The sequence below is a fragment of the Physella acuta genome, unplaced genomic scaffold (assembly GCF_028476545.2).
Source record: "Physella acuta isolate Inbredline_101_S28 unplaced genomic scaffold, ASM2847654v3 ptg000248l, whole genome shotgun sequence".
In the NCBI taxonomy this organism is placed as follows: Eukaryota; Metazoa; Mollusca; class Gastropoda; family Physidae; genus Physella; species Physella acuta.
This window is the reverse complement of record NW_026731767.1, coordinates 78,287-92,505: the sequence shown is the minus strand read 5'-3', so window position 1 is coordinate 92,505 and position 14,219 is coordinate 78,287. Positions and strand designations below refer to the sequence as shown.

Here is a 14,219-nt window from a genome sequence, read left to right as displayed (position 1 = left end):
GTTACTGTGTAGTGTTACTGTATAATGTTACCGTGTAATGTTACTGTATAATGTTGACGACAGCAAATTTATTTCCTGACCTCTCTCGTGGTTATCATGTCTAAAAATAAACGTCGGCTAACCACAATTTCGTGTTTACATCGCTCGGGGAATTCCCTGAAATGACATAAGGCCACCTGAATAAAACGAAGAGCTAAAAATAGAACGACCTAATTATAGCGGATCTCCACAACACTGTAGAGTATTCAATCAACACAACGATCTATCAGAGATCATGTTCGCTGTTGATTACAGTCTGAGGGTTCATTAGGAGGCGAATTACTGTAGGTATGTACAGATTTTAAGTTCATATTATCCATTTTTCATAAATTATAACCTCATTATTCCATTTTTATGTTCGTTTCTAAGAACTAATTGGTTAATGGTATCACATTTTTATTTCTATACTAAAGAGTCAATTTACTAATCACGTTTTTAACAGCTTGTGCTGTTAATTTAGCCTTTTTAAAAAATACAACAGATTGTAAATACAAACACACATACACACACACACACACACATATATATATATATATATATATATATATATATATATATATATATATATATATATATATATATATATATATAGGCTATATATGTATCCATTTTTATACGTTTAAAATTGATACTTCTAACAATTGAGATTTTACATAATTATAGGAGGTAAAAGTATGTTTACCTTAATAAATTTTCTCCAGGTGTGGGGGGGGGGGGGGGGGGGTCGATATGCAACGCTAGTTAATGGGAGTGGGGTGGGCCGGTAGACGCACTTTAATTTCCGGGGCCGGACACTGGTTAGAGTATATATTTTTTTCTTTATAAGAAGAAAACTCTGAATGAACTTTATCATAACTAATAGGTTACTCGTGTGCCGTAGAAATAAACCGGGAGTGATCTCCCCTAAACTTTCTCGAATATTCTTATATAACACTACGGGGGATGGCATCTTGGGATATCGACATGATTTTAAATCCATTTTTAATTACTTAAACTTTTAATAGAATAGAATCTCGTAGAAAAAAAAAGTATTGCGCACCAAGTGAATGGCAAACATTATAAGTATATGAGCTGACCCGCGACGTAGCATACGCCGATATCTAGTTGTTTTACTTTCTGCTTATCAACAATTCATAATTTGTGAATTCGACACTACCCCACCCCCTGTCAAATTATTTTTTTTGCACGATTACAATACTTTCTCTATACTTCTTTGGCCTTTACGAGAAAGTAAAAACAAGCCAATATCCATAATGGGGATTCCCTAAATTATACTTTCGTTTAAGAATTAACCAAGAAGTTTAATGTTTTAACGTTTTGAAATGGGGTTTACCACACCTTAAGAATGTTATAGAAATGTACTTTCAGGCTCCCCTTTTAACTTTCTCGTATACAGAGTAGGCCCTATAGAGGAAGTATTGTACAAATAGGCTCCTGTCAATTTGGCTCCCGACAAAAGAACCACTGACAATATGGTTTCCGTAGAGACTAAATCTCTAGGCAAAACGGTCTCATTAAATATGACACCTGCCAGTGGGACACCTTCATCAATATTCTTTAGAGTTAGCTTGTCCAACACTCTTAAGACGTACATACACTACTGTTATTGTAACCGCTAAAACTATTTTAAAATTATCTACGAAGATGAGCAGTTATTGTTGCAACTTTATAGCTGTAGAACTGGTAAAAACGTCTATTGTTTAAATAGTGTGTTTGTATAACAATAAAATACATATAATCATTAATTAATATTTATTCTACATCAGACGACATATTTGTGTACGTTTGCTCCTGCACCTTGTTTATTTTGTGTTATATTTTCGTCTTCGGCTAAAATTTCTGATGTATCCTAACTTTTAAAATCATGTATCTATGCATAAAACATATCATTGCGGTTTCATTTTATCAAACTAGAAATGTGAAACAATTAATTTATTTATGAATGTGTACTTTTATAAAAAAAATGATAGTAGTATAAAAAACACAGTTGCACCTGCTATCGGTACCCTATATTTAAACACGGTTTAAGCACTGACGGGGACACTTAACTCAATGATAAAACCAAAACTAGGTATTTAAGGGATGTTAATCCTAGCACTAATCCTAACAGTAACGAGCTCAACATAATAAAACAAGTCACGTTACTGTATCGCCAAGTCGTCGAAAACAGACGACCAAATAATGTTTGTGTGTGTGTGTGTGTGTGTGTGTGTGTGTGTGTGTGTGTGTGTGTGTGTGTGTGTGTGTGCGTGCGTGCGTGCGTGCGTGCGTGCGTGCGTGCGTGCGTGCGTGCGTGCGTGCGTGCGTGCGTGCGTGCGTGCGTGCGTGCGTGCGTGCGTGCGTGCGTGCGTGCGTGCGTGCGTGCGTGCGTGCGTGCGTGCGTGCGTGCGTGCGTGCGTGCGTGCGTGCGTGCGTGCGTGCGTGCGTGCGTGCGTGCGTGCGTGCGTGCGTGCGTGCGTGCGTGCGTGCGTGCGTGCGTGCGTGCGTGCGTGCGTGCGTGCGTGCGTGCGTGCGTGCGTGCGTGCGTGCGTGCGTGCGTGCGTGCGTGCGTGCGTGCGTGCGTGCGTGCGTGTGTGTGTGTGTGTGTGTGTGTGTGTGTGTGTGTGTGTGTGTGTGTGTGTGTGTGTGTGTGTGTGTGTGTGTGTGTGTGTGTGTGTGTGTGTGTGTGTGTGTGTGTGTGTGTGTGTGTGTTGTATTCTTAGGCCGTATGGTCCAGATGAGCTATAAGTATGATACACATGTAATTCATAAATATCTACTTTTTTGTATTTATTTTTAGCTGATAATACGTGCCGTGATTAAAAGTAGAATCTCTAGCGTATTGTACACGATGTCCAATCCACGGACTTGTTGTGTCAACTATGTTAAAAATAAACCGGGAGTGATCTCCCCTAAACTTCCTCGAATATTCTAATATAAAATACGAGGGATGACAACTCAGGATATAGACAATATTTGTAATCCATTTTTAATTACTTAAACGTTTTATAATAGAATGGAATCTCGTAAAAAAAAAAGAATTGCACACCAAGTGAACGCCTAATAAAATGTGTATAATAGTGCGGGATATTATTAGTACTTTATAAATTTACATGCGTTTTTTGAGAAATCGGAAATAGCGTAAATTAGTACTTCCGTTCAACGGAAATTACTTAAAATTTGACAGAAGGTAGAGAATTAAATCTTTTACTTACGTGTGAAATTTCATTTATCTATCTGAAATAGTACTCAAATTATAGGCTTTTGAAAAATTCAAAGTAGAAAAAGTACCACTTCCGGTTATCGGAAATCGCTCAAAAGTTGATCAGGGTCTGCGATTTTGATGAAATACTTATATATGAAATTTGATCAATCTAGCTGTAACGGTACTCAAGTTATCGTGTTTACACACCAACACACACACACACACACACACACACAGACATACAGACAAGATTGCAAAATTATGTTTTTCCGTATCAGTGAGGTGTAAAACGTCGAGATTTGCAAAAATCTCGATTTTTTTTTGCACGATTACCAGACTTTCTCTATTCTTCGTATATACGAGAAAGTAAAAATATGTTTATTAGTTATGATGAAGATTAAAAGGTTTTGTTACTTCCCATTTAGAAAATCTATTTATTAAAGGTAAATAACTTATAATTGTGTACAAAAGTTATCAAGAATTGAAAGTAATAAAACAGATATAATTTTTAAAAAGTTGCTTTTAATTTTTACATTACTAAAACATTATTGTTATAATTCTATAATATGTGTTAGAAATAAACTCAATATTTAATTTTTTAATGTAAGTGATTTACAACTACACAACTGTTATCTTATGAGATACCTAATTTGAAAAGTAGAGATCGTTTCCAATTGGCATTGTTAGATTGTACGACAGGCTAGCTCCCTGTCAATAATATTTCACTTTTCGACTTTTTTTTAAAACTGTTCTATGATTCAGCTTAATGCTTGCCTTTTTATAGATATAATTCAACTATTTTCTACAAACAGAAAGTGCTGATATCTGAGGCGTAGCGACCCTTCCCGGTGCCCGGGGACAAACTTTTCGAATTGCACCCCTCCCCCCTCAAGATTTCGATTTGCACCCCCCCCCCCTAAAACTTTCGATTTGTACCCCCCCCCCCCTCAACCTTTCAATTTATTTTTCCAACCCATTTTGACATCTGTCCGTCCCCCCCCCCCCCCCACCTCGCTACGCTACTGCTAGATACACGATAAAATTGTAAATAGGCCTATATAGATAAAAAAAATAAAAAAAAATTCTCTTTCATTTACCAAAACAAAACCCTTTTAAGATAAAGGTAAGCTCTCATAAATTACGGGAGAGAAAAGTAAATAATGTTTAATAGAAGGTAAAATAAGAGTGTGTAAAAATATGTTCTTTTCATAAAAGGCTTAAACAATGAGAAACTTTGGTTCCATTAAGAGAGGAAGGGGTGGAAAGGCTGTTGCTTTAAAAGTTGTGTCTAATGCGTTGTTTTTTTCTGCCGAGGAAACCAAGGGATTTAAATTCTCGTAGTGTAGAGCATGTATATTGTAGTCGTGCGGCGTCAAAACGGCCGATGACAAAACGGCCCCGTCAAAAGGGCCAGCGACATATGGACCCCGTCATATAGGCTCCTGTTGTATAGGCTCCTGACAAAAGGGCTCCAGTTAACAAGGCTCCCCGACATATAGGCTCCCGTCATTTAGTTTTTCGACAACACGGCCCCCGTCATTACGACTCCCCACAAATAGGCTCCCGCCATTTAGTTTAGCCACAAAACGGCTCCCGTCATTATTACTCCCGACAAATAGTCTACTGTCAATTTGGCTCCCGACAAAAGGACTACTGACACTTTTTATAAAAGTTTATCTATAATAAGAAATAGTATGTTTTAATGTAAGGTTCATCTATCTGTGACTTCCATTAGTGAGTCGGTTATAGGCTGTTCCAACTCAGTGTGTGGGGAGAGGGGTCCATGCTGTACATTCCTACTTGCAGTATGCGTGTAGGTTATCAAAACGAAATGTTATCCTGTTAACATCACGTGTATCATTCATTTAGACTTCAGTGCTCGCTTTTAAGCAACAGATCTTTACTTATGTAAATTAAACATAAAAAAAATAGAATTGATGGAATTTAGCTGTTAAGGGCTCGATTTGTTTGTGAATTAATGTTGGTTCATGAAAAACAATTTCATTCAGGCATTTAAAAAGTGATTATAGTGGTAGTGGAGGCAGGACAAAATGGTTACTTTTATGGCAATAGTGTTCATGAGATTCATTTGTATGGAGCCAATATGTCGAGAGTCATTTTGTCGTAAGCCAATATGTCGGGAGCCAATATCTCGGGAGACCATTAGTAAGGAGACTAAATGTAGGGAGCTCATTTGTCGGGAGCCTTTATGTCGTGAGTCTATCTGTCGGGAGTCAAAATATCGGGAGCCCATTTGTCGGGAGACTATATGTCACGAATCAATATGACGGGAGCCTATTTGACGGGGGCCAATAAGTCGGGGATTTTTTGACGGGGCTATTTTGACCGGGTCGTTTTGTCGGGGATCGATTTGACGGGGTCATATTAACGGGGCCGTTTTGACGGGGCCGATTTGTCCCAGGCTGTGTCTGTATAGCCTGATGTCATTTTAACTGTCTATCCGTCTAGTCTCTGATGTGTCCCTCAAGATTTTGTTTCATTCAACTCTCATCCAATCACGTGAGATCATCGGTCCCACGTGATCCCAAACAGATGTCACGTGGTCGCCATATGTTCACAACACAGTGCCTGATCTTTCTATTGATAATATCTTATCGATTTTACTTGACAGGATTTGGCTAATTTTCATCGGAGTCGTTGATGGTTTAAGATACCTGTACACAGGCCGTACACATACCGTACACAGGCCGTAGACAGGACGTACACATACCGTACACATACCGTACACAGGCCGTACACAGGCTGTACATAGGCCGCACACATAGCGTACACAGGACGTACACAAGACATACAGAGAGTGTACACATACAGAAGGAAGTTATCATAGAGATCTGAAGGTATTAGTTTTCTTTATTGCTATGACGCTTTTCGTTATCTTTGCCTCCCATTTTCAATAAACTAAATCCTAACACTGTCAGTTGATGGTACACACTAGCTGGTAGGGTTAAGATTATAGCTGGATGTAATAACCAGGGTACCATTAACCGTGTCGCTACTGTTATAATTATAACCAAATATAATCCTATAATCTGTATACTTTCATAATATAGCCCATCCTCCCCCTCCCCACCAGGTGAAAAAAAGTGTAACATTTAAAAATAAACATTACCAGGGACATAGCTAATTCTGTTGTTGAGGGTAGTACCATACGTGTCTGAATTGGGTTTAGAAACAACGTTTTTTATGTCTACTTATAAAGATTTTTAAAAGTTTCTCATGCAGTATGTAACACCTGTAGGATGTCCTTGAGTCCACTCAGCTTTAATGAGTACCTGACTCACGTTAAGGTAACAAATACAGCTGAGCGTAATGCTGACCACACTATCCCCATATATGACGAGGTAAATGAAAGAGATGAACTCTACTTCATCTGCCCCATGTGTCTTTGGCACGAACGGCATAAGATAATGAAGAAGAAAAAATAAATCAAGTAAAGTTTGTGCTTGGGATTTTTAACACTAACGAATACAAATTTTTATTGGGTTTTTTTCATGTTCCCCTGTTACACGAAAGAGCAAAGAAATTTTTGACGAAAATTATCCACATTTTGTTCTAGGGCTTTGCGACTTTGGGAGTAATGTCTAAAAATAAAAATTTAATTATCTTCATTCAATGGAAATAAGTCAGACAACGAGACAGACAATAATTCAGACAATACGTCAGTGTGAACAGCTTGCTGAGATATCTCATTCGGTCTTTTGATCTCATCAAGTTGCCGCACAGCACAATACGGCCATCACGTGACTGGCTGTGTGCTCACAAACGTATTTGCCAATCTAAACTTGAAGCTATAACCTGATTTTAGTTGTGTCAATGTGGGACTTATTAAGCTGGGGACAAAATCTAACGGGAGAAATATGATGGAGACAATCTCTAAATGGAGAACTTTGATGGGGACAATCGCCTACTGAATTGGTGCACACCAGTAAAAAATTATTCTCTCCTAATAGTTTTTACATCAGTGTAATTGATTTTTTAATAAATTTATTTTCTGTGTGTAATGTGTAATTTTTCTGACTAGATTGAGCACCCCTAACTCCATAAGTACAGCAATATAATCGTGTCACCATCTGAATGTGCTGTAATCGCCTATCTTGCTGGCTACAGATATAATTGTTTCACCACCCTGCTCTCTTACAGACTAGAGACATAATTGTGTCACCACCTGCTCTCTTACAGACTAGAGACATAATTGTGTCACCACTTGCTCTGTTACAGACTAGAGACATAATTGTGTCACCACTTTGCTCTCTTACAGGCTAGAGACATAATTGTGTCACCACTTTGCTCTCTTACAGGCTAGAGACATAATTGTGTCACCACTTTGCTCTCTTACAGGCTAGAGACATAATTGTGTCACCACTTGCTCTGTTACAGGCTAGAGACATAATTGTGTCACCACTTTGCTCTCTTACAGGCTAGAGACATAATTGTGTCACCACTTTGCTCTCTTACAGGCTAGAGACATAATTGTGTCACCACTTGCTCTGTTACAGGCTAGAGACATAATTGTGTCACCACCTGCTCTCTTACAGACTAGAGACATAATTGTGTCACCAACTGCTCTCTTACAGACTAGAGACATAATTGTGTCACCACCTGCTCTCTTACAGACTAGAGACATAATTGTGTCACCACCTGCTCTCTTACAGACTAGAGACATAATTGTGTCACCACTTTGCTCTCTTACAGGCTAGAGACATAATTGTGTCACCACCCTGTTCCATTGCAGGCTACAGCCATAATTGTGTCACCACCCTGTAACTGTGTCACCACCTGCTCTCTTGCAGACATGGAGTTCCTACAGCAGCTACAGATCGCTGCCAAACTTGGGATACCCCGCGAACAGTTTTTTGCCATCTGGGAGGCCGAGGCACAGAACGCCCGACTCAACGCTGAGACCCGCATCCTACAGCTGGAGAAGGAGAAACTGCTGGCTGAGGTAAGGGGGGGGGGTCGTCCTAATGACGCCACACTTCTGGGGGGGGGTCGTCCTTATGACGTCATACTCCTGTAGTGGGGTCGTCCTTATAGGACGTCACACTTCCAGGGAGGGGGGGGGGGTCGTCCTTATGACGTCATACTCATGGGGGGGGGGGGGGCGTCCTTATATGAAATCATACTCCTAGATGGGATCTGCATTATATGACGTTACACTCCTTGAGGGGGGGTCGTCCATGTTTGACGTCACATTAATTGGGAGGGGGGGTCGCCTTATATGACGTCACACTCCTAGATGGGATCTCTATTATATGACGTTACACTCCTTGAGGGGGGGGTCGTCCATGTTTGACGTCACATTAATTGGGAGGGGGGGTCTCCTTATATGACGTCACACTCCTAGATGGGATCTTCGTTATACGACGTTACACTCCTTGAGGGGGGGGGGGGGCTATATTTGACGTCACATTGCTTGGGAGGGGGGGGCTCGTTAATAAATCCCACACACCCTGGTGGGGGTCGTCATTTAAAGACGTCTCACTCCTAGGGGGATTCGATCATAAATGACGTCACACTCGTTGCCGAAGTCATTTATAAATGACGGCAAGTTCCTGCAAGTGGGCGGGGGTCAGCCATAATCAGGATTAGAGATATACCTCAAATATTGTTTAAAGTTTTATAGATGGCTAAATTGTACCTTAGTGATCACCTAGTTTGTAAAGTACTATGTATACACTTATCTAATGAAAGAATGAATTTCTCTCCTCCCAATCAGCAGTCCATTCACTACGCGGATAAGGAAAACATCAGCAAACAGCACCACCCCATCCGTGTCAACAACGAACTTGTCAACAAAAAACGCGAGGCGAGACACAACGACACAAAACACGACGAAACCGATAACTCAGTTCACGAACAGCTGATCAAACTTCAGACCCAGATCAATGAGATCAAACAGGTCAGCGACGAGAAAATCAATCACCTGCACCTAATCAATAACGAGTTGAGAGAAGAGGTTTTCAGGATACGGAACTTTCTGGTGGAAATGTTAAACCATAAGGATTTCCAGACCCATCTTCTGGCGCCGTGGAATTTACATCACCTTCAAATCAACGAAGCTCCTAAACTAAAAACATGGGACCCACACTCAACTCAGCTAAACCAAAGAGACGACGTTGAAAAATTATTCATTGAAAACGAAAGTAAAAGTCAGGTGGATGAGGAACCGGATGTGGGGAGTTTCCCGGAAATGAGCGAATACAGCTACTCGCCTTCATCCTGGGCGTCTGACGTCACTAACGATTTCGAAAGTGTTTCGTGGGAGCGTGTAGGGATCCGCGGGAACAAACCGAGACCGACCCCGGGGTCGACAGTCGCCACTGGGATCTACGCCGAAGCCATCGCTCTCCAAATGTCGAAAGAGTACCAGGAGGCAAGGGAGGTCACCGAGGTTCAACAAAAGCGCCACAAATCTGGAGAGTTACCCGCCCCTGTCGTTAACCAACGCAAAACAGATAAAAACCAGTTTCCCGATCAGTTTTCCGGCGCTGTTAAACCAGGTCGTGAGGTGGTTAAACCGGGTCGCGAGGTGGTTAAAATCGCCCCTCTGGTTCCCCAAATAACCGTCATCCCCCAGGACGGGCATAGATTCACCGTCAACAAGGTGGACAAGTTCTACGCCACCAAGAGCAAATTCTACACAAATTTCCTCTACACCCGCTCCAAGGAGTGCAAGCTCCGGCTCATGACACGCTTCAACGCCCACGGCTTGCTGGACGTCCAACTCCTGGTCTCCGTGGCACCGGACAACAAATCCGTCCGCTGGCCGCTGACCCTGCAGGGGTTCGGGAAAATCTACAATCCCGAGTCCAAGAAGCACACGTCGATCTGGTCCATCGACCCGACCGTGTGCAACAGACCGGAACCGGGGAAGGAGCTGGTCGTCCCCGCCGTCGTCTGCCTGACCACGCTGAGGGGGAACTACAATGACGTCACGTACGAGCTGCTGGAATCGAAGCACTACGTCAAAGAAAACAACTTCCGGTTTGTTTGGAATGTCTCCACGGGGGATGGGATTTTAACTGAAACATGGTCCTGCGGCGAAACCGTTGAATGAAACTATTTTAAACTAATTAGCAATTAAGATACAGTACCGCTGTACCGATGGTTTATCTAATAAATTGTATATGTAAAATAATTGATCTAAACTCAAATGTCTTTCGCGTTTTATTGCATAATGTGGACGGTTTAGTTATTCACAAAAGATTGTATTATTCAGAAATAATGATATCACAAATTATTTTACCTGATTTATTCGAGTTGTTCTTGTCTCCACTTTCTCTTTCAGTCTTCGGACTGCCCATATTTAAAAAAAATAAACTATAACGTTTTAAAGGAATTTTTTTTAATAGTGGGGTATTTTCTTTATTGAAGTACCAACTCCACTGGTATGTGAGATATTAGTAATTTAAAACTTTAATTTAACCTCGTTTTGGTGATGTCTCAAGTTATTGTTTATTATCGTAATTCTAATAAAACAGCGATTGTGTTTTTCTTCCACCAACTGTGGAGTATCTACGTCAGATATGGGCGAGGGACGGTCGCGTAAATGGTGTCATTTGACAGTCACGTCAATTGTGTCATGTGACAGTCACGTCAATTGTGTCATGTGACAGTCACGTCCATTGTGTCATGTGACAGTCACGTCAATTGTGTCATGTGACAGTCACGTCAATTGTGTCATGTGACAGTCACGTCAATTGTGTCATGTGACAGTCACGTCAATTGTGTCATGTGACAGTCACGTCCATTGTGTCATGTGGCAGTCACGTCAATTGTCTCATGTGACAGTCACGTCAATAGTGTCATGTGACAGTCACGTCAATTGTGTCATGTTACAGTCACGTCAATTGTGTCATGTGACAGTCACGTCAATTGTGTCATGTGACAGTCACGTCCATTGTGTCATTTGACAGTCACGTCACTTGTGTCATGTGACAGTCATTACGTCACTTGTGTCATGTGACAATCACGTCAATTGTGTCATGTGGCAGTCACGTCAATTGTCTCATGTGACAGTCACGTCAATAGTGTCATGTGACAGTCACGTCAATTGTGTCATGTTACAGTCACGTCAATTGTGTCATCAGACAGACATGTAAGCAGTAAAGTCACATATCTTGTTATGACTTTTCATAAAACTGCTTCACACTCAAATCTGTTTTCCCGATATTTGTAAAATTATTTTTGAAATAAAAACACATGTTAGCTATGTACATATTGCATGTGTGTACGTGTACATTAGAAAACTGTACTCCACTGCTGATTTGATGCTATTAAAAAATGACATAAAGTAGAACATTTGTTGTTTTGTCAGTTTTCTTAGTTTATGGACCATTATCGACTTGGGAGATACAACCCCACATCTTACAAAACTGACTGTGTCTAATTACAGTTAATGAATCGTCTCATCTCCATACTAATGCATGAATTTTGATAAATTAATGATTAATATACGATATATATATATATATATATATATATATATATATATATATATATATATATATATATATATATATATATGTATATATATATATATATATATATATATGTATATATTTATTTATTTATATATTTATATATTTATATATTTATTTATTTATATAGTTATATATTTATATATTTATATATATATATAGCGAGGTTAAGAGGGTAGGACATTATGTGATGCTGCGTGAAAGTGGGTAAAGATTATTTGATTGCCGAGGGTTTACTGAACGTATTATAACGTACGAGCCGGCCCGCGGCATAACATACGCCGCTATTTAGTTATTGTTTTTTCTACTTTTCAGTAATTCATAATTTGTGAATTCGACAGTACCAACGCTGCCACTGAAAATATTTCTTTAAAACACTATAAGTAGCTCGTTAAGGACCATAAACCCCCCCCCCCCTTCCTCCCCCCCCCCCCCCTACGTTTAAAATCGTTGGCTCTGCTTGTAAACATTTAGAGTGAACACAGCTCACTAAGACCATGTAGGGGTGGGGAGGTAGGGAGCGGGTTTACAGCTTGTTTTCTAGCAGCTCCCAGAAAAGAATTATATATATAGATACAAATTTTTTTCTCTCAACTTCGTCCGTACGAACCACGAACTGCTGCCATTGCAGTACAACTGTAATACTATAAATACACTGGCACTTGATTGGGGATAGGGCCTATTGGCAACTTGCCGAGTTCAAACATAGGTCTGATATAAAAAATTTTTTACTGAGACAAAGAATCAGAATGTCCAGTTATTGAAGTGTGTTAAATCATGATCAAGAAATATTTCAGGTACGGGTACTGTTATGATCTAAGCAAGTTTTTTTTCCTAGTATAAAGGCTTAAGGGAAATGTCTTCGGTTGATTTTCAAGAAAATAATTGTGTTGGCTACACTAATCGAGCTAGCCTGATCTTATAAATCAGCTGAATGCAGATTTGGACTTCGAGAGTAGGACACTGGTAGTAAGTTGTAGAGGACTTTTAGATCTAATTTGCAGATGGTTCTTCTTTCAACGTTTAAAAATTAGTTAGCAATTGTTACTTTTAATAGAATATTTTTCGTTCTACATTTACAAATCAGGGTAGCAAGACTTTGATCTACTCTCTACATTCAAAGAAAAATAAATTTCTTATACCTACTTAGTGAACAGTTTTGATTAAAATAATTATATACTTGGTTTAAGTATATTTCTGTAATTTTAGGTGTTTACACCGATTTGAAGAAAAGATTCATTCATTCCATCATCGTTCTATACAGTGTTGTGTGAGTTCGAGTCTTCAGTCATGGAGTTTTTAAACGGTCTCCAGCAGGCGACGGAACGTGGTCTGACAAAAAATGAGTATCAAATCATCTGGGAGAAAGAGAGAAAACTTTCAGAGGCCAAGACAGAGGCGGAAACTCTAAAACTAAAACTGGTGGGTAACGAACTCTGCATAGGTTTATGTTGCATATATGTACACCAGGGGCGGAACTACCATACCGCCAGACCCCGCAATGCGGGGGGGCCCAGGACGTTTAGGGGCCCAGTTCCGACCAAAAAACAATGAATTTGTTTTTCAAAAATTATGTTTTTCATGCATCTTAAAAGTGGTTTTGTAAAAAAAAAAAAAAAGGTCTACTATAGCAGAGATTGTTGCGTAGAAAAATATTTTATAATCTACAAGAGCTATAGTTTGAAATGGTAGGCAAACATTCACACTACTTCCATGACTTACTGCCCTTCTTTAAAACAGGGATGCCCACAAAGCTCATTTAAATAGTTTTGTGCTATGTATATTAAAAAGCAATTAAATTCTCTGAATTATTATTTAAATAAGACGTAATAAACAATGGTATAGCCATAAAAATCAATGTTTTCAAAATTGATATTATAAAAGCCAAAAATGAAAAGAATAAACATAACGCGAGAAACCATTCACGAATCAAGCTTACGTCTTTATATATTTTTGACCAGCATGTTTAGAAGTGACGGTGGTAATTTCTAGCTTAAGATGAGTTTGGACCAAATTTGTCTGGATTGTTCTCCCAGAATGGTTTTATATTGCAATGAAGTAGACTAAATTACTCAGTTAGGATATAGATATTATATATATATATATATATATATATATATATATATATATATATATATATATATATATATATATATATAGGGGGCCCTAATTTTTTCTTTGCGGGGGAGCCCTTTTTTTCTAGTTCCGCCACTGATGTACACAGCCTATAGGAGTTAGTTATCTTTTACTTTTTCAAAATAACATTTACTCGTAATGATTATTCTTAAAATAATAAACGATATATATATATATATATACACATAATTATATTCAGATATCAAAGGGCATTTTATTGGACGACAAAACACCGAATGCAACACTGCTGGAAATCAGACAAGAAATTGACAACCTAAAAAAACTTGTGGCAGAAACCTCTGTAAAAAATCTGGAACAAATAAAATCCTTCATTCAGAATGCTGCCGAGTGTGGAATTA

The 14,219-nt window shown here is 39.3% G+C and overlaps 1 protein-coding gene across 3 annotated transcripts; it reads left to right on the top strand.

The window, feature by feature from the left end:
- Positions 1-229: 229 nt before the first annotated feature.
- Positions 230-11,523, top strand: LOC131938572 (uncharacterized). 3 transcript variants are annotated; one of them, XM_059296660.1, is made up of 4 exons: positions 230-327; positions 5,856-6,081; positions 7,977-8,186; positions 8,964-11,523. In XM_059296660.1, exons 3-4 carry the CDS (start codon positions 8,037-8,039, stop codon positions 10,299-10,301), a joined length of 1,488 nt encoding a protein of 495 aa, XP_059152643.1. In that variant the 5' UTR covers positions 230-327; positions 5,856-6,081; positions 7,977-8,036; the 3' UTR covers positions 10,302-11,523. The 3 variants fall into 3 exon arrangements, with proteins under 3 accessions (XP_059152643.1, XP_059152641.1, XP_059152642.1); XM_059296658.1 differs by having other exon boundaries at positions 8,961-11,523; XM_059296659.1 differs by lacking the exon at positions 5,856-6,081 and having other exon boundaries at positions 254-327; positions 8,035-8,186; positions 8,961-11,523.
- The last annotated feature ends 2,696 nt before the right edge of the window (positions 11,524-14,219 follow it).

Coding starts and splice junctions, on each gene's coding strand:
- LOC131938572 (XM_059296658.1), top strand. CDS start 8,037: ATGGAGTTCCTACAGCAGCTACAGATCGCTGCCAAACTTGGGATACCC. Junction 8,187..8,960: donor AGGAGAAACTGCTGGCTGAG/GTAAGGGGGGGG, acceptor CCTCCCAATCAG/CAGTCCATTCACTACGCGGA.